A 21,539-nucleotide genomic window follows, 5' to 3' on the forward strand; every position below is an offset into this window, starting at 1 on the left:
ATTTGTATTTGGAAAGTCTTGCTGATATGCTACTGCTGTACACCCATAAACATCTCTGTAAGAGTGACTCTGCAGAATGTTCTAGGTCAAAATTAGTCTTCCCGTATCAACTGACTAAAGATTAGACTTTGTTGGATTATCGTAAAACAAACGATACTTATCCTGTGTCCTTTTGGCTTATAAACAGTGTGTTGACAATACTTTAAAGGTACTGTTTATCTTTGGGAAGCAGTGATTTAAAAAAGTGTTTGAGTAATCACATTTGATGTGTATGTGTAGGTTATTTGTATCACAAAACATCCTACCATATAAAAATTTGGCTGTAAAGCCTAAAACATAGCGAGATATCACTATTTTTCTCAGTAAACCATAGCTGTAGACATTTAATTCTAGGAACAATTTGATTATAACTATTGTTCACATTTTTGGTATATTTATCAATGCATTAACATTGATTATACTGATTAACATTTTTACATTGGTCATCTCTATCTGTAACTTACATTTTAGAACTATTTTGAAGCACTCAAGCTGGGTGTTTGTTCATCTGCAAATATTAAATAATGCCTTTAAATTGTGTTCAGAACTCTTGACTGGTTAGATTGTTACTAGAGATGACTTCTTGCTGAGATATGTACATACTGGTAATATCAACGCTCATTATGAGGGATTGTGAAAAGAGTGTTCATCCTTTCTACAAATTCTTTGCATTTGCATGAGACTCCAGTAGACTGCTTCTGATTCTGTAGTGGTTCTTGTCATCATATGTGCACAGGGTTGCTAATGATATCCAAATCACTTTCCCTTTTTTTTCATCACCTGCGCCCTGCAGGAGGAGACAAATACTGGAGAAAGGAGAGTGCTCAGAACTTCCTATGTAAGTAACAAGACTTCTCTCTCTCTCTTCTCTCTCTCTTTCTATCTACCTATTTATATCTTCTCTTTCTGTCTGTCTATCTATATCTCTTCTCTCTCTCTCTCTCTCTCTCTGTACCTATCTATCTATCTATCTATCTATCTATCTTTCTTTCTATCTATCTCTCTTCTCTCCCCTCTCTTCTCTCTCTACCTATATATCTGTCTATCTATCTATCTATCTATCTATCCTCTCTCCCTCTTCTCTTCTCTCTCTCTCTCTCTACCTATCTATCTCTTCTATATATATATACATATCTATCAATCTCTTCTCCTTCCCCATCTCTCTTTCTATTTCTATTTGTCTATCTCTCTCTTTCTCACTGTTTATCAAACTTCCTATCATACTCCGTCGTCAAGTAATGGAAAGATTTTTGTTTTTGTTTTGTTTTTACTGTGATTTTTTCTTCTTAATGGACAAAGTAAAAACGAGTGAATAATCCTGAGAGAAACAACACCTATATACAAATTGATGAAATTCTTACGAGTTGTTTTTATTGCTTATGATTGACAAATTACGTAGCATTGATGTAAATAATTACATATAATATTATCCAAATAATCTGTATTTTTGAGCTTACTCTTTTGTGTATATGTTCCTTGGATGGGATACAGTGTACTGTATTAGTGTACAAGTGCCTTTCAATGAAATGCTGTATACAAGGGGGAAATTTAAAAACTGAAAAATAGACAATCGTCTGTACACTTGGTAGTTTTCTGTGCTGTAAAGATTTTTTGTGTGAATGACGTGTAGCTTTTTGAAATGAAAGCAACTCTACACTGTTTTCTAAGTAGAGATTTAATTCAGAAACAAAATCTTAGCAAATTTATGATTGCAAACAAAATTTTCTCACATGTCTCTAACAGTCGAATGAGGCTATAAGCTTGCAAGGGGGAAAAAAAGCAAGTTAAATGATGCAAGCAAAAGAAACATGAATCTTTCAAGGCAGGATTGTTTGAAGGCAGTTTGATACAGATTATGACACTTAGTAACATATAATATAGCCAGGCATTATTTGCATTTGTTAGTTGTTCAAATCAGGCTGGTATGCGAAAACTTGGTAGCAATCTTTTGTACATCACTACGAGAAAGAATGAACAGTGTCAGGTGAAACAACTTGTTCTGAAAGTCATGGCATCATAGGACAGACACTCTCCCCTGCCTGTCATTTAGTTTTATTCCTAGGAGCAATGCCTATTAAAATACTGTTAACATGTTTGAGAATCCATTGTTATAGTAAGTATTAAAAGAAGTTTCCTCAAGAACTTGGTCAGAACACCGTGATTTTGAGGCAGACATAAGGAAAAGTTGTCATTGGTTGCGAAAAATATTTGATATGTTCATTAGTCATCAAAGCCCCGGTAGAAAGAGAAGTGCACTTTACAAAAGAATCAGACAGCTTATCGTTGAACTGCAGCAGAACTTGATGGCAGTTGGGACCCTGACACATGGTGGTGCTGGCCTTTTACACTTTGCTAGTGTGCACTATCACCAGCCTGCTGCCGTAAATTATATCCTTACACCAGTATATCTTGTGTACATGATAGGCCTTGAAGTAGTAGGTGTTCAATACTGAGAGATGATATTGTGTTTGCCTCGCAAAAGATGTCACATTTTGTAGAATACATATGACTGCTGAACCTCAATAAAGTACAAGTCGGTGAGCATCTAATATCAAATTGTTGAAATTGGCTTTAGAGGCCAGCATGCTTTCCATTCGAGTGTGGACTCTCCAGCCTCTGTTGACCATGAGCAAATCGGGAATGACCCCTTTAGAAAGTGCTGTTTGAGATACGATATATGATTGCATATCTTTCATCAATACGAGATATATGATTGCATATCTTACATCAATATGAGGTATATGATTGCATATCTTACCACCAATACGAGAAAGTGCTCCAAAGATTAACTCCTGCCGTTCCATCTGCTCGAGCTGAAAAATAAATGTTTACTCTGGCCAGGTTACTGTTTGCATACGTTACAGATCAATAGCTAACACCAGTTTATGTTTTAATTGTGTTCGATGTACATGTAGACAGGTGTTTGTATAAACAGCAGTCTCTTTCTTGTAAGGGTTCCTTGCCTAAAGATGGCAAGAGAGGGGGACATAACAATTGAAATGAAGAACCTGGTGCTTAATTGATAGTAAATTCTGTCATTTGCATGAGGTAGCAATTAAATTGTATTGCTGATATAAAGTCTTCATTAAACATGAAATGTATGAACATGTGATACTTCACATTCCTTTTATAGATATAGAGCTCTACTCAAGCTTTACATGCTTGTTCACAAATAAAAAAGAAACATGTAGGTTTTGCGTGTTATTCTTCTTGGTTTGTTTGTTTTTTTGTGCTGAATATACAAGTATAATTTTGAATGTGACACCAAATCGTGAACTACATTGCAATTTGGACTCAATTCTTCTCTCAATTTTGTCAGTGCTGTTTGTGCCATAGCATCGCTGTGATAGACCTGACCACTTTCGTGAATTAATCGTTGCCATTTTTATTTCTTGATTGGTTGTTTCTTGCTCTCCACAATTTCTACCAGGTACCACAAAGTCGTCATCAGTGCTTCTCGAGAGGTCAGATCAAAGCTTTCTACCTGACCACCAAGCATGCCAAAGACAAGTGAGTGTGTGTGAAGCATGGTGTACGCATGCTCAATGACAGAGAAACAAAACAAGCAAAAGAAACTTGTGTGATATTGGGGAAAATTTGCAGAAGAACTGTCTTGTCATCATCAAATTGGCAACTATGAATTTTGCTGCTTATCTTAATGAGTCGAAGATTAGATGATACTGGATATGTCAATGGAATCTGCACAGAGTCAAAAGAAATTTTATCAAAAAAGTCGCCAATTTGGGAGAGAAGCAGGCCCTTTAATCTTCCACAAGTTTGTGGCCAATTTTGAGAATCGGTCGTAAAATTTAGCAACCTAGGAATTTTTTGAAATTCTGCAACAAAAACAATTGCATATGAACAATAAAGGACTCAACTGGAGGAGACATTTTTATTCTACATTGTGAAGGCAAACAGTGAACAGTATGAGTTATGATAAAAAGATTTTCGAAAATGTTATTTTCTGGGACTTGATGACCTATTAAGCAAAGTGTAAGTTACAGTGATCCTTTAAAAGCAGAACCAAATTCCTGCATGCCTCGTTCAGCCCTCGTTGCTCGTTCCCTTTCACTTTCTCTTTCCAAGTCATAGAGCTCATATGAGACAACCAATCCCAAATATATTTTTCCTGGCAAGGCAATGAAAGGGATGATGTGGTGCTCTCCACTGCACCAACTTGAAATATGTCAGTTTTTCTTCCTGTCATGTTTAGTTTGTGTGGAGCATATGACGCTGAGGCCTCTGCAGCCCTTTTGATTGACAAGTTAAAATTAGGGTCGGCAAAAGTCAGATTGATGACAGAATATCATTGGTAAATGTCTATCTTAATTTTTGAGTGCCGAAGATTCCCTTGGTTTTGCCAGTCTTTAAAATCATCAAATCTGTATCTTTTCATGTTCGGCACTAAAATTAGGTTGATTGGGTCCTGTAGTGACAGGTGATTGATTGGCAGTGAACATCTTAAAAAAGTAATTGCCAATTTGAAATATCATATATGTGAAGAACATATCAGTGATTAAACATGAGTAGTCTTATATATTGCCAGTCTTGAAGTACAAATGGGTCTGATTCATTGCTTGCAGTACAAAACTTCTCATTTGTTATTTATTTATTTATTATGCTTATCTCATAACACAGTGATAGTATGATTTGTAGTCTGTGGTATAAAGGGCTCGTATTTGAAATACTACAGTGATTGAAGATGATACAATCATTCTGTAATGCTGCAGTTATCCATGCAGACTAGCTTTGTCTCGAACAGTGACAAACTTCCAAGGCAGTTGTGACATTTGAACCAGATGTGAATGCTTCCTTCAGTTGTCGGTGGTGAAGAACTGTGATAGTGATTCAGTGATGTTATTTTCTGTCTCAAATGTTCTCCTTGTTAGCAAGACGCTCCCAAGTAGACTCGACATTGCTGGAGTGACTGCCCTTTACTTTAATAAATATGCTCTTTTTCAAGCACTTTTATGCATCAATGTATTTGCTGATGTCTTAAGTGCTTTCAGACACACCATGTAATGGGTCATTTCTTTCCTGTTCTCCATGAACTGGCGGGAGTTTGTGCTCTTACAAGTGTCTTAATTGGTCACCTGTTTTCGTTAGTGGCTCGTAGTCCCTGTTAATGCTGAGGAACATTGCATAGTTGAGCGTGACACACGTTGAGAAGTGACAACATGCTGGGACTCGACAGGTCTCAAGAAGCTGGAGAAATGAGGAGCAGGTGCGCCTTGTTGTGTACATGAGGAACGCTCACCAACGTGGCACCCAGTCTGAGGGAAGAACACGAAAGCAAAAAACAAGGCAACCTACTCTTTGCGTTTGGGTATCAAGTTCCTATTTGTCCTGCGAGATTGCTAATAATATGCCGACCATTCCCACTCAAGAAGATGATGATGGTGACTGTGATAATGACTCTCCCCCCGCAGCTGTTCGTTCCTGTGTGGCCGACGATTGTGTCTGAAAAAAGTGCACATCTGCCGGGAGTCAAGGACTGATATGTTTTGCAAATGTAGTCTAATTCAAGTCGACCATTGTGGAGACTGTGAAGTCGATGGATTCTGACTTTTTTGCATGCTGGTGACTTTGCCTGAGGTCTCCCTGGTAGTGTTGACAAACATTAGGTGCATTCACATTTTAATTATGTGATGTTTTAACCCACAATATCCCTCTCGACCCAGGCGTATGAATGGGTACTTGGCGACACTGGGGTAATGATAATGGCAGGGCCCTCTGTTAGAGCAGTGGCAACACTGGAGAGGCTACCCTGGATAAACACGACCTTATTATTACCTCCGCCAAGGGAGGAGGTTATGTTTTCGTTACCGTTTGTTTGTTTGTCCGTTTGCAGAATAACTCAAAAAGTTGCAAACAGATTTCAGCGAAACTTGCAGGAAAGGTTGAGAATGACACAAGGGATAGATGCTTAAATTTTGGTAGTGATCTGGAAATTTTTATGGATTTTATGAAGGATATTCAATATTTTGGCAGAGAGGGTCAATAAACTTGGGAGTTCAAATTGCGCATTTTTTAGGTCTTCATACGCGCACTAAAGTGCGTTGTCTCCTGCGAGGCGCGCCGCGCAGCTGAGGGTTGATGATGTAACAAAAGGCTTCTATGTTGGGAATTTCGGGCAATTTTCAGCGTGCATACGTATGGGTGGAAATCACTGATCTCTATGGAAGAACGAGATCATTGGTGGAAATTAGGTGGTCTGCACTCTCGGAGTGCTTCTCTAGTTATTATCGTTACCTCGGTTGATATTAAATACCATGGTAATTTGTAAGCACCATTCTCATTGGGGACATACCACAGTAATAGCATACCGTGGTAACTCACCTGGTACCGTTCGCATTCACAAAATACCATGGTGTTTCTGGCCTGAGGTAAGCACTGCCCATGCACATATATCCAAAGGAGAGAAGACAAGAAATGTGTTAGTTCGTGTGAGATATTAACCACTGTACATGAAGTGGTATTTTGTGTCACGTTTCACACTCAGTCTCCCGTGTGCATTTCATTTAAAGTTTGAATTGTACCACAGGAATTTGCGATGTATTGCGTGGTGCATTTTGTGGTGTATTTGCATTCACTTCATGAATTACTGCACAAAATACTTCAGTATATTCTTGTAGATGTGAATGCACCTAATTTGCAAACAAAAGAGTAATCATTACACTACAGTTAGCATGTCAGGCCGAGTTCTTTGTTCATTGTGAGGTCATCAAGAACGAGTTCATAAGTCTGCATAACTTGAAATGTTGTGCCGTCATGATATTGATCATTGTGATGTTCAATGTGAGTGAAGATACTGCCAAATGAGCGACTTATCAAAGCTTTAAATTAAGCAAAAGTTTTGTATGTTTAAGAGATTACAGCTGCTTCATACCCACAAAAAAGTTTGCTTAAACAGTGTACAGGCACTCATTAAGACCTGGTAATGTAGGGATACCATACTGGTTGTATAGGCTTCCATTGTATCATGAAAACTATTTGCTTTTAAAAAAACAAAAACAAAACAACTGTTTTGTTATATTCAATATGCGCATGTAAACTACTGGCTAGTTACAGTAATACCTCTATGTTTCTCCAAGTTTTGTCAAAATTGAGGTGTAAGTTGGATTGATAAAGCGCACCAAGCATATGACACACAGATGGAGTAGAGTACACTTCAAACACTCAGGCAATTTCCCATGAGAGTGCAGACAAAACCCATTACTCATCACATTAGTGCTGGCTGTCTGTGTAAGGCGTGGATGTGAATTGTCCCTCATTGTGTAAAGATAACTGCAATTTCGGAACTCGAGTCATTTCCATGTTAATCATAATTCTGCTTTTCCTTGGGTCTCCAAATAGGAAACTTCCTCATTTTGACAATGCTGATTTGATTCCCTTGTACCAAGACAAGGACTAGAAGGGTGATGTTTTTACTGTAGGTAGATTGCCCTGCTGTGCATTTACTAATTGAACCAAAGCGTTTCTTGCTCCCAGCTCAATTGAGGAACCTTGAGATGGAAGGTACTGCCCTTGAATGTTGTATATCATCAGCACTGATCAATATATGCATTGGAGCAAATAGAAAATGATCCATACAATGTACATACTTGACATTCTTTACCTCTAAATTCAGCTGTTGCCATAGCGACTGACGCTATCGTCATGGCAATGAGCAGTCTATAGTTAGAGCCTGAATGTGTAAATTTGCATTGAGGCATTCTGTTGGCTATAGTTGCGACTGACAATGCACAGCCATCACCATGACTTGCAATGTATCTCTATAGAGATAAACTTCTTTACAGTCCTCGATAGCAAACCATGAAAGAGTATAGATACAGATCAGGGATGCAGAGATGGTACGAGGCTTTCAAGGTGGTAGCAAACCTGGCATCTGGTTTGACACTTGCCATGTCACCTTGGGAGATTTGGAAAGGTTAAGAGGTGTGAAGAAATTTGCACTAGATTGGGGGGATGATGCCAAGACACAGATTGCCTAAGAGATTGCCTAAAAGATTTGATCAAGACATACTTTGGTAATAACCTTATACATAGCTCTGGTGTCTGTAGCGTTCCATTATTCAATATTGAGGTGATTAGATAATCACAGGTAATGCTTAATAAAGTTTCCAGATTGAAAAATTTAAGTAGCATGGTCCTACCAGCTACTAGAATCTCTGACATCGTGCCATATTGCAGCTATAGCAAAAATGGTGCTTAAAGACGATCATTAAGAACTTTTTAAAAAGAGCAAAAAATCTGTGGGTGGGCAGATTTATACTTTTTCTTTCAAATAGACTTTAGTGTTTGATGGAGCCATTTTAAATGGATTGGGTAGTGTGGTGATGTATGTGTTCAAAGATGGCTGGATAATGACACCTTATTAGTTTTTCAAAACTTTTGTATGTTGGACTGTTCCCTCATCCATGTCAGTTATGAATGTACAGCCCACGTCAGCAGAGATGAACAGTCTCTGAGTGGCCACAATGTTCAGCAGTAACCCTCTATGTCTTTATCAGATGACTGAGAAAAAATAATTTATAGGGTTCTATGGTCTCTTTTTATTTTTCAGGAAAAGCCAGGTGCAGCCGAGCGTTCCCATCCCAACGGAGACGGCGGGTGGCTCGACACTCTACCTAGCTTCCTACATCAACCTCAGTGAAGACATGCTTCCTTCTCCGGAGTGTAATGAGATAGAGAATCTTCCAGGTGAGGGGTCGATGCACCAGCGAGATGATTTCTTTCACAAGCCATCAGTAAAAATGGCAGGAGAGTTTATTTTCTTTCGAATAGACTACATATACCCCCCCCTTTAAATTTCCCTAGTTGTGGCCTACAGACATTGTGAAAACTTGGATTTTTGCCTTAACCTGGTCCTGAGAATACTCGGGCAGATGTCTATGGGAAATGCATGTTGTAGCAAAATCAGTCCGTCCTCAACGGGTTAAAGAGGGAGGTATCATCGCTCGACAGCCAGATATTTTAGAGTTGAAAACAACAAACTGGGGGGAGTTGTCCAGAGTAAAGTCAGACATGATGGCTGAAGAATCTTTCTTTTACACAAACTGCCTCATTTTCAGTGGAGGAACTTGATGAAGGTGTAAATCATTGGTCCGTAAGGGAGGAAGTGCCACTTGACAACCAAATATTTCCTGTTATATCACTAAGAAAGAAATAGAGATGTTCAGAGCAAATTTTGTCTCATATCATGATCATGTCGGGAGCCATTTGAATTTTGATGGATATGAGTGAAGTTTTGATGTGGGCCACATTCCTGAGTGATGCAAAGCAATATTCATCTAGCCCCTGTGAAACGTTATGGATGAGAAATGAGTATCTGCCTTACTTACAGGCGCCTATCCAATTGCAAGTGCCATTTATTGTACCCTGAACATGAAGGGCAGAATATACTGGTTCCACATTTATGATACCAGAAAAGCTCATGTCACTCTGCCTTACTTAGGAGAAATACATGACCAATTGACAATGAGATAATGGGGTATAGCTTGCTAAACGTCAGATTTACCCAATAAATCATTTATAGTAGTTGCCATGGCAATTTGCTTTCATCTGTTGCGTCAGGCACAATGTGGCACTGATTGCCGCTAATGGCTGTGCTCCAGAACAGTCATGTTAGTTTAAGACCAATTTTCTCGGTTTTTCCTAATCAACAGTTAACTGTAATCATCTTTTAACTTTAATATGAGGGATGTTTCATTTGCTTTCGTTTTCACCAAAAGAAACTTATGCATCATATCAAAGCTTGGAGTCTTCCCATGCCAAGTATGTGAAAAACAAGATACGAGTATTAACTTGTAAAGGGATGTCTCGCTGTCTGTCAGATCAAAGCATCATCTTCATCAAAATCTTCATCTTCATTCTTTGGGGTAAGCAGCGAGTGTCTCAGGGTTTTTGATTTTGATGTCTTTAAAACACCTAAACAACATTAGTAGCAATGAATCATTAAAAAGATGTTGCAAAACTTTAAGCATATGTTGTATCAAACATGCATAGTAGTGTAAGAATTTCGTGGATGACGGACGCAATTTGCACAAGTGTGGAAGTCCTTTCCACTTGGCTAACCTTGTCAGTGAGAAAGAGATAGGAGAAAGAGGAGCAATCATGTTTCACACAGAGCAGAATTTTAATGCTGGTCGTTCTCTCTTGTGTTACTCTCAATCCTGGGACAGATGACAGCTACGATGGCCGCTCTCCAGACAGCTTCAGCTTCAGTTCCTTCTCGGACGGCAACAGCGCCAGCGCCGAGGGTCACTCCATCCACTTCAACGCCAGTCTCATCAACCCGGCGGGCGAGGTGCGCTGCTTCATCGACGTCATCATCACCTTCAAGAAGGCTCACCCATCCGTCCAGAAGGTGACGCCTGCCTGCCTCTTACTCCCAAAGTTTAAACCCATTCATGGCAATGTTTATAGTTTTCCTTTGTTTGTGTGTGTGTGCATTGTGTGTGCTTGCGTTTCTGTCATACTGGCCACAAACTCCCATGAAAGGCATGGCTAATTTTCTTGTCAAATCAATCAGTCAAATTATTTTACAGTCACAAATGCCAGTTACTGTATTTTTGTGCGATCAATTTTTCACGCTGAGTGGCTCCAAAAAATATTCTTGGGTTGTTGAATTCGCTCTGTACAATTACCAATCCGTTCAAAATGAGCAGATAAAATTGTTAAGTTATTGTCGTGGGTTTTAGAATTTGGACCAACAAAAGAAACGTGAAATAAGGGAAAATTAATGTACCGCTAAAATTCCTGCATTTACAGTGCACTAGTGCAATAAAATGTCCGAGTGTCATATCATAAGAGGTTTGTTTACCCGGGAGGGATGCAACTGTTCCTTTAATCCTTGTTCTTCTTCTATCGAATAGAATATGTTCATTTCCTAAGTATTACATTCCAGCGCTCTTGACAAAGTCATCCATTTTATTGGGTTATGTTGAGTGACGTAGGGAATTTTCTCCCGCATGATACGATCCTGGCTTCGTTATGTCAGTTATTCGTGTTATGTTTAACAAGGCAAAAGATAACGTCATGACTGAGATAGTTTCCCCGTGGGCGAGTAATGTAAAGTCATCAAGTATAAACTTCTTTCAAAAGCCACTTACTTGATGATAATTGATACCCTTGGGTGCCAGTGGTGTGAACTTTTTCATCTTCTTGAAAGCCTCAAGTGCCCACGGATGTTGCTTAAGTACATAGTTTAATTTCCTATCTTCTTCCCTTTACTCTTATCTTGTCCTATCCTGAGAGATGTTGGTTCTCCTGACCACTTTTCTTTCCATTTAAGAAGATCCTTAGTAAAACACTTTAACATTGAAGAAGTTTAGCCACTGTCTGAGAGGTGTCTGAAGCAGAAGAGTGGAATGTCATTCTAAAACTGCCATCTTCCTTCCTTCTACTGATTCTGTGACGAGAGAGAGATTCATGCCATCTTCTTTCCAACTACTGATTCTGTGACGAGAGAGAGATTCATGCCATCTTCTTTCCAACTACTGATTCTGTGACGAGAGAGAGATTCATGCCATCTTCTTTCCTCCTACTGATTCTGTGACGAGAGAGAGATTCATGCCATCTTCTTTCCAACTACTGATTCTGTGACGAGAGAGAGATTCATGCCATCTTCTTTCCTCCTACTGATTCTGTGACGAGAGAGAGATTCATGCCATCTTCTTTCCAACTACTGATTCTGTGACGAGAGAGAGATTCATGCCATCTTCTTTCCTTCTACTGATTCTGTGACGAGAGAGAGATTCATGCCATCTTCTTTCCTTCTACTGATTCTGTGACGAGAGAGAGATTCATGCCATCTTCTTTCCTTCTACTGATTCTGTGACGAGAGAGAGATTCATGCCATCTTCTTTCCAACTACTGATTCTGTGACGAGAGAGAGATTCATGCCATCTTCTTTCCTTCTACTGATTCTGTGACGAGAGAGAGATTCATGCCATCTTCTTTCCAACTACTGATTCTGTGACGAGAGAGAGATTCATGCCATCTTCTTTCCTCCTACTGATTCTGTGACGAGAGAGAGATTCATGCCATCTTCTTTCCAACTACTGATTCTGTGACGAGAGAGAGATTCATGCCATCTTCTTTCCTTCTACTGATTCTGTGACGAGAGAGAGATTCATGCCATCTTCTTTCCTTCTACTGATTCTGTGACGAGAGAGAGATTCATGCCATCTTCTTTCCTTCTACTGATTCTGTGACGAGAGAGAGATTCATGCCATCTTCTTTCCAACTACTGATTCTGTGACGAGAGAGAGATTCATGCCATCTTCTTTCCTTCTACTGATTCTGTGACGAGAGAGAGATTCATGCCATCTTCTTTCCAACTACTGATTCTGTGACGAGAGAGAGATTCATGCCATCTTCTTTCCTTCTACTGATTCTGTGACGAGAGAGAGATTCATGCCATCTTCTTTCCAACTACTGATTCTGTGACGAGAGAGAGATTCATGCCATCTTCTTTCCTTCTACTGATTCTGTGACGAGAGAGAGATTCATGTCATCTTCTTTCCAACTACTGATTCTGTGACGAGAGAGAGATTCATGCCATCTTCTTTCCTTCTACTGATTCTGTGACGAGAGAGAGATTCATGCCATCTTCTTTCCTTCTACTGATTCTGTGACGAGAGAGAGATTCATGCCATCTTCTTTCCTTCTACTGATTCTGTGACGAGAGAGAGATTCATGCCATCTTCTTTCCTTCTACTGATTCTGTGACGAGAGAGAGATTCATGCCATCTTCTTTCCTTCTACTGTTTCCATGAGGAGGGAGAGAGATTCATGCCATCTTCTTTCCTTCTACTGTTTCCATGAGGAGAGAGAGAGAGAGATTCATGCCATCTTCTTTCCTTCTACTGTTTCCATGAGGAGAGAGAGAGATTCATGCCATCTTCTTTCCTTCTACTGTTTCCATGAGGAGAGAGAGAGAGAGATTCATGCCATCTTCTTTCCTTCTACTGTTTCCATGAGGAGAGAGAGAGAGATTCATGCCATCTTCTTTCCTTCTACTGATTCTGTGACGAGAGAGAGATTCATGCCATCTTCTTTCCAACTACTGATTCTGTGACGAGAGAGAGATTCATGCCATCTTCTTTCCTTCTACTGATTCTGTGACGAGAGAGAGATTCATGCCATCTTCTTTCCTTCTACTGATTCTGTGACGAGAGAGAGATTCATGCCATCTTCTTTCCTTCTACTGATTCTGTGACGAGAGAGAGATTCATGCCATCTTCTTTCCTTCTACTGATTCTGTGACGAGAGAGAGATTCATGCCATCTTCTTTCCTTCTACTGATTCTGTGACGAGAGAGAGATTCATGCCATCTTCTTTCCTTCTACTGTTTCCATGAGGAGAGAGAGACATGAAGGGAGAGAAAGGGAAATAAGTGAGGTGGGGGTGAGATGAGAAGAAAGAGTGACAGGGTAAGACATGAGAGAGATGAGTAGAGAAATAGAAAGGGAGAGATGAGAAGGCAAGGCAGATGAGGAGATAGTGGGATAAGGGGAGAAATGAGAAAAATGAGTTGATAGATAGAGATTGAGAGATTGTGAGATAGAGGGGTAAGGGGAGAGATTGAGAGATAGTGGAGTAGGGGGAGAGATGAGAAAGATGAATTGAGAGATAGACAGGGAGAGATTAGGAGATAGAGGGATAAGGGGAGAGATGAGAAAGATAGTTTGAGAGATAGAGATTGAGAGATTGGGAGATAGTGGGGTAAGGAAAGAGATGAGAAAGATGAATTGAGAGATAGGGAGAGATTAGGAGATAGAGGGATAAGGGGAGAGATAGAGATTGAGAGATTGGGAGATAGTGGGGTAAGGGGAGAGATGAGAAAGATGAATTGATAGATAGACAGGGAGAGATTAGAGATAGAGGGATAAGGGGAGAGATGAGAAAGATAGTTTGAGAGATAGAGATTGAGAGATTGGGAAATAGTGGGATAAGGGGAGAAATGAGAAAAATGAGTTGATAGATACAGATTGAGAGATTGTGAGATAGAGGGATAAGGGGAGAGATTGAGAGATAGTGGAGTAGGGGGAGAGATGAGAAAGATGAATTGAGAGATAGACAGGGAGAGATTAGGAGTTAGAGGGATGAGGGGAGAGATGAGAAAGATGGTTTGAGAGATAGAGATTGAGAGATTGGGAGATAGTGGGGTAAGGGGAGAGATGAGAAAGATGAATTGAGAGATAGACAGGGAGAGATTAGGAGATAGAGGGATAAGGGGAGAGATGAGAAAGATGGTTTGAGAGATAGAGATTGGGAGATAGTGGGATAAGGGGGACATATGAGAAAGATGATTTGAGAGATAGAAAGGGAGAGATGAGAAGGCAAGACAGATGAGGAGGAATAGAGGGATAAGGGGAGATATGATAGAAATGAGGAATCAGAGGGAGAGATCAGGAGAAAGATAGATGAAGGGAGAGATAGACGGATAGAGATGAGTAGAGAGAGGTTAGAAAGAGAAATGAGAGGGATAACTTTGATGTGGAAAATGAGGATGAGTATTTGAATCCTGTGTGATGTTCACAAAATAAAAATGATAAGAGAACACAGTAACAAAAAAACTAAGGCTTCCCAAAGTTGTTTCACTTTAATAACAAGGTCAGTAGATAATAAAGCGGGTTAAATATGCTAGATATTACGCCATACAGCAGCCAATATAGTTATTAAAATTCGGACAGGGAAAGAGTAAAAATGATCACCATGCACGCCCATCAAAGGTGGTCCCCCAGAAGAGGAAAGAAATAATACAGACAGTATGTATTAAATGGTGTTCCTACTCTCGTATCTCAAACCCACCTCAGTCGGACACCGTCCGTTTCATCAACACACTGATGTGCGGTGCCATGGAGGATGGGCTGTGGACGTTGGTCCTCTTCGAGCGAGGGGTTCAGGAACCATTTCCTTACACCGTCCAGATCTACCTGACTCAGGAGAAATCCAAGGGTTGGCTAGATTTCTCCTCGAGCAGTAAGTGATGCCATGTCATCCGATGAAAGTTCCTATCAAAATATCTCATCTTTACAATGCTTGCATATTCACATTGTACAAGTTTTTGCCAGATATTCCAGAGTACTGTAAATATGGAATGTTCTGGGATGTGGAAATTACATATATTTCAACTTTTATGCTCAATTTGCTGTCACTCGCCAAATCAATCCATATTCAAAATGTAAATGAATTCAAAGCTCTCAGTTAAGATGTAATTCTAGCATCAAGTTCAAATGTAACTAAGAATTCATCTTTGTTTGGTATCTTCATCAAGGATATATCAGAAAAAAGCACAAAAGTTCTTTGCAGTAATTTACATGTATGTAGCATTTGCAGACAAACTAGAATGTCTGTGAGCAGAATATGAGCATCTTGACAGGCTCACTTCAGCGCATAGATGCAGCCAATGAGACAGCTGGTGTCTTTTGTCTTTTTTTTTCATAAATAAAGAAGCATTCTTGAAAAAGCTCACATTAAATAAACGCAGTACTGGATTATAAAATAGTGTTTTCATTACTTCTTTCCAGCCGATGAGTTGTATGGACTGTGGGCAGTGGAACAGATCAGGGAAGTCGGGGAGGATGAGTACCCATTCCTGGCGAACCAGCCCTCCCCAAACATCCGGCCCTGGCAGAGAAACCATGACGACCGTGCCAACCAGGCCGCAGAGGAGGAGGAGGATGATGAGACGGAAGATGAGGACGAGGACAATAACTACGCAGAGGACGCCAACAACAAGCAGGAGGCGGGAGTGGACCCGGGGGGAGGTGAGGATAAAGACGATAAGCCGAGCTATGAAGACGAGGAGGACGAGGACGACGATGACAGCAGCAGCGACGTCGGGCAGGGGAACGCCGTCCGGAACCCCATCAAAGACCACTTGAAGTTCAACCCCATCCAAGAGGGAAGGAAGGAGGAGCCACCCAAGGCAGCCATCCTGCAGGCTCCCGACCAAGAGATGAGACCAATCCAGGGCATCATGGATCGGCTGAAGAGGGACGAGGGCGGGAAGGACTTCCGCGACACCCTCAACCTCAGCGGCAACCGACGGGACGACACTGGGGTCCGAAAGGTCAAGGGTCACAACGATGGAAGCTTCAACGGTGCCCAGATCAAGGACGACAACCTCCCATCATTTTTGTGAGTCGCATTTCCATTTTTTCCCAACCCAAGCTGTTTTATCCTTATGTCATCATTACATGACATGACAGTGTTAGGATAGGAGATTTACAATCCAGACAGCTGTAAATACCCTTGGGATTCTCAACGCAGGCATAAACTATTCCTAAGTGTATCTTGTGTGAATTTTTCTTTTGTAGGACTGTTTGACGTAGAAAATACTTATGAAGAATTCTCAAGGTAGATACCAAGTGGCTGTGCTATTTTTCTCTTTTCATGTTTTTTTAGGTTTGAAATAGTTTTTTTGTTTGTGATGCAGCATCAAAAATATGAAAACTATGAAAAAATATGAAAACACATACTGTTTGAAAGAGGAATCGGCGATGATAAACTCTGATGTGTTCACATGTAACATGATGATCAGTGCTGAAATGTATCAGTATCACTTATGATGAATCTTCCTATTTTGTCTTTGCAGAAAGAACCAGTCTCTTGCGGTCACATTTTTCGAGTTTCTCTTCATTTCTGTCATCGTCTTTGTATTTGTAAAAGGGTACGTATAATTTTTATATTAAGCAGATACATGTATAGTCGGTATAGACATGCAGTATGCAGTGATTACATAGCACTGAAATAATATTGAATTGAATATACTAAAATCATATGAATTGTATGCCCTTTTACATTACATAAAGTGGTTTCTAAGTATCTCGTAAAAAGTTAAAAGCTGAATTCTCATCTCAACCAATACTATACTATCCCTTTTAAAGACAATAAATGTGAAGGAGTTGTATCAATAAAATGGCTCAAAATAGAGCCATGTTTTCTGTAAATTGTCACACGCACTACCCATGTTCCTATCCGTGAGTTGTAAGATTTTCATGTGTTGTTTCTAAAATTTCTGCTATTTACAACTTTGGCAGAAAAAGAGCATGGGTGCCATATCAGATTAGTTTGTTTTATCTCACTTCTAGGTGTGTGTGTGTGTGTGTGTGTGTGTGTGTTTGTGTGCGTATGTTTACACTGACAGTCTGCGTTCAAAATCTTCATTTTTTGTCCTCCTCCAAACAGTGTCTTGGTGCCACTTCGATTAGTGAAACGCAAGAGCCACGGAGTCAAGTCTTTTGCTACATTCCTCATCGTCGTCACATTCATCCAGTTTGTGGTTTACTCAATGTTTGTACTATCAGCCACCAGCTAGCCCAGGCCTTCCCTCCTGTAGTCACGGCAACACCCTGCCACCCTCCAATACAGCCAGCCACGCCCACATCCAAACCTAGTGCTACATCACCCGTCCGGCTGTGTTCTATTACGGAGATAAACGCACGAGGGGCTATTCAAACCAATAGGGCCAGGCCAAATGATGTGACGCTGTGTGATTTCATATTCGAGAAATGTGCAGACTCGTTTTGGAGACCAGTCATCACATGGCCATGCTGGAAACTTTTTTCCAGGGGAGCAAGTAGTGACAACGATGACTTTATGGGTCGTATCCTCCAGTAATTATTGTGAAATTTTAATCTTCGTAACACCATTTTGTGGCATTATGGACAAGGATATCACATGTGTATGTTGTCATTGCTGAACTGTGCCTGTGTATGGCTATGTTCTGCATATCTTTTGTTTTCTCCGAGGGTAGTAGTACACTTGTTTATCACCTTTGAACACAAATATATGCACACACATGCAAAATGGCCCTCCCCCTCCCCACAAAAAAAGAAGAAAAAGGATGGGGATGCTAACACAGAATGATAGAAGGTAAGAACATAAACATGTATGACAACTTGAAAGTCAGCAAGCTGTGTGAATCTTTGCACCAGCAGTTGTCTGTATCTGCCTCAGTTACAGGCAGAGGAAATGTAGAATTGTCTATAACCCATTTGCACTTTTCAGAGCAGAGGATGAGTTGTTATCTATCACAAGTGTACACTGTGTATAGACTAACAACAGGTCATAGGAGTCCCCTCCCCCCCCCCCCCCTTATATTTCTACTGCCTTCAGTCCTATGTAATTTGCATTTGACAACAGCAAAAACGACACAAGGATGTAAGCACTGACCAAAAAAACAATAATCAACAATTCTGTAATCGCTATGTCCTTTATCGTAGTAAAGTGATGTAAAAGTGAATAGTAAACAGCAATGTAACATACATCAGTTGTCATCGGCAACATCTAATCAGAAAATAGTCAAATTCGAGTTACCATTCTCGTGTAACTGCAACCCGCATCGATTAATGTCTTACAGTGGACTGTGAATCATTGCAATGCAAGCTGTCCACCCAATTGCTAATCAGAGAGTTACATGGGAAGAAATTGACCATCGTTTAGAGTCCTGTCAGAGAGATGCGGAGTAGACAAGTGAACCCAGTGCAATGCCAGCTGCAAAACTCTCCATGCGTTACCTGTCCTCATTCCTCTAAAATGCCATGAAGGGCGGGGAGAGGTAGCTTCATACACTGCTTTGACACGTCATTATGCTTCTCTGCTTTTGTGGTTTCATTTTCACAAATATGCGGAGTGGACTGATAGTCTCGGAAACTTTGCATCTTGAAAAGGGAAAGGATTTGTTCGGTATTCAATCGCTGTCATTCTGTGACATAAATTCGACCGCTCCCAAAATTGTCTTGCGAGCTCCACTCATAAAGGAATGTTGTCGTAAATGTATGGTGTATGCAGACAGTAGCTACAGAGAATAATGCAAAAGGGTTTACACGCCAAAGATATAGGGGGCAAAGAAAGAATGTATTGTCTCCAATTGACTTCATGAGTGTAGTGCGCTGACCATCGCACATTGTGTAAATAGGAGGTAATGATAGAAATATATCTCCCATGTGTGTGCTGCTTGGCAATGCGCTCTGCCTCAAAAGGCAAGTGTGAGCCATCAGAGATGCGTGTAGCGTACTGTTAAAGCTGTCAGTTTCACGAGGGTTTAATTTTCGTGAATTTTGCAAATCACAGTTGGTTCGCGAATTTAACAACACATGAAAATGTCTCCATGCATTTTGTTAATAGAGCATTAGCGTCAATGTTGATCGGCGAAAACGACATCTCGCGAAAATGTCTATGACCTCATCATTCACGAAAATATCTGTACGGGAAAATAACAGCGTATGCAGTATTTCATGATCACTGTTGTCAGGTCAGTGTGCCATTTAGTGTTGTAAACAAAAAAACGGCTTCATGTTATTTGTCGTTATACTTGACTGAACAGTTGATGCACGTCGGAAGGGCAAATTTACACTTGTGCATATCTGATGGCTATGTGCGAGAAGCCAACAAGCAAAAATTACCAAAGGGTCATGAATACCACGGTATGCTATCTGTAGTCTTGATGCACAGATGTTTGTTTTTTTTTCAATGAGGAATCTGAAGAGATGTACATGAGAAGAGTTAATGTCAGTGCAACTAGAATTGAGTCAGTTTTAAAAGCCAGCGTATGTAGATATACATGTCTATTTTTATGAAAAAATAATGTGCTCACACAGCAAAAAAAAAAATAATAAATGAATAAAAAATAAATGGTGTGCTATGATGGTATTGTTATGCTATTTTTCTATGTCTAATATTGCTGGAAGAATGTGTCACACACTTCAGACTTGGTGCCCGGTAGATTGGTATGGACGTCTTGCAGTCTTGTGCAAATAATGCCAGTGGCTGCAGATGGTTGCCTCATTTCGTACCAACTGCACTGCTAACAATGTTGTAGAGTTATGGGCTGATTTACCCTCAATCAGTAATGAACTGATGAGGAACGGCAGTGACTTTGATATAAAAGTTAGTTTCACACGTACATTACTGATGCCAAATAAATCTGAGAGGTTTTGCCGTCAGGTGGACAGTGCTCTATTCAAGGACACGCTATAAGCCAAGACAATTATGATGCAAGACATGAACTACTGAAAAAGAAAACTATTTTTTTTTTTAATTGGTTTACATCATAATTATGTTTGTAGGTGGTGTAGGATCATATCGATTACAGTAAATTGCCCCCAGTTGAACACCAAGTATGTCTCGTCCAGGTTATTTAGAAAGCGTGTGTAGGAAACTCGCTTCAACAAACTCCCATTCTTACAGATATACAGACTCATTTCTTTTTTTGGGGATTTACCATGAAATTTGTATTTCAAAACAACCATTTCATCTTCTTTTCTTTTCTTACTTTTTTTTTGCCTTTTATTGTGGTTATTAAATTTGTATTTCAAAACAACCATTTCATATTCTTTTCTTTTCTTACTTTTTTGGCCTTTTATTGTGGTTCACAATGTTGGAATTTTGACTATAAGCAGGTTCATCTGCTTTATTGACTGAATTGACTTTGTATTGTTCATTCTAAAGCTTTATATTCTTTTTCCCCAGTGTATTAGACACTCAAGTTATTATTTTCTAGTTGAATAGATATTTGCTGATAATGCAAGCACAAAACACAAAGAAATATAGGTTTATCGAGTCTCTGTACTGTTGCTTATCCTCTCTTCTTCTTTTTTTTTTTTTTTCCAAAGGAAAGTATCTTTGTGAACAATCTTATCTCATGTTTTGTCTGTTACATCGCTGTATCAAATCATTACCTCCGATAATGTAATGTGTTGTGCGTCCCACCCCCCCCCCCCCCCCTTCTCTCGAGGGTGTAACACACTTTCTATGCAATCCTGTCTGGAATTCGTGCATCTGAATTAATGTTTTTTGCTTTCATGTCTTAGTTTGTTATTGTGTATTTTTGTTGTTGCTCTTGTGGTGATGATAAGTTAATACTGGATTGGATTCACAGATGGGGGATGGGGATTTTGTCCAGGCTTGGCAGCCCAAGACAGCAGTGGTTTCCTGTGTATCTGGTCCATTACTGGCTTGCCAGGGGTGATGTTTTAGGATATGGAAAGCTTTTGTATGGCAGGCTTCTCCTATCAATCTGAGCTACTATGCTTTCTACTGTAATAACACTTATTTTCATCGCACACAAACCACCATGTGCTGATTTGTTGTCCCATTCTTGTGGAGCTCTGGGAAATCATTGGAAAAGGTGGTGTAGTTGCCACGGGGGGGGGGGGGGGGGGGGGGGGGGGGGGGGGGGATTCTGTCTGAAATTGGTTCTAAATTTGACAGTGACCAGCATAATTCTTTTGTTCTTCATTGTGTCAACAGTGAAAAAATAAAACACTAATAAGGATGTGTTAAATGGTTTGCATGCCCTTACATTTTCTGTATGTGCGAGAAAAGGGCAAAATAACTTTATTCCGATGTTATTAGAAATGGAAAAACCTGGCCAGACATTTCTAGCAAACAAACAAAAATATGATGTAGAAGAAAAACAAATGGTGCATATGTTTGGTGCATATGTTTAGGTACTAGTAAGTTACATTTTCATCGAAAGCTTT

General features: G+C 39.9%; 1 protein-coding gene across 1 annotated transcript in view; it reads left to right on the forward strand.

Moving 5' to 3' along the window:
- The window catches only part of LOC139738724 (uncharacterized), a 133,746-nt gene extending 115,612 nt beyond the window's left edge, over positions 1-18,134 (forward strand). Inside the window, exons 14-21 of the mRNA XM_071649361.1 lie at positions 833-877; positions 3,470-3,549; positions 8,606-8,742; positions 10,224-10,408; positions 14,865-15,030; positions 15,579-16,191; positions 16,649-16,723; positions 17,242-18,134. Of these exons, the coding sequence (XP_071505462.1) occupies positions 833-877; positions 3,470-3,549; positions 8,606-8,742; positions 10,224-10,408; positions 14,865-15,030; positions 15,579-16,191; positions 16,649-16,723; positions 17,242-17,371 (1,431 nt within the window). The 3' untranslated portion in view covers positions 17,372-18,134. The remainder of the gene's footprint in view (positions 1-832; positions 878-3,469; positions 3,550-8,605; positions 8,743-10,223; positions 10,409-14,864; positions 15,031-15,578; positions 16,192-16,648; positions 16,724-17,241) is intronic.
- Positions 18,135-21,539: the final 3,405 nt, after the last annotated feature.

This window comes from Diadema antillarum, unplaced genomic scaffold, assembly GCF_040938485.1.
Source record: "Diadema antillarum isolate AM-2024a unplaced genomic scaffold, OU_Dant_1.0 seq00000766_RagTag, whole genome shotgun sequence".
Classification (NCBI taxonomy): Eukaryota; Metazoa; Echinodermata; class Echinoidea; order Diadematoida; family Diadematidae; genus Diadema; species Diadema antillarum.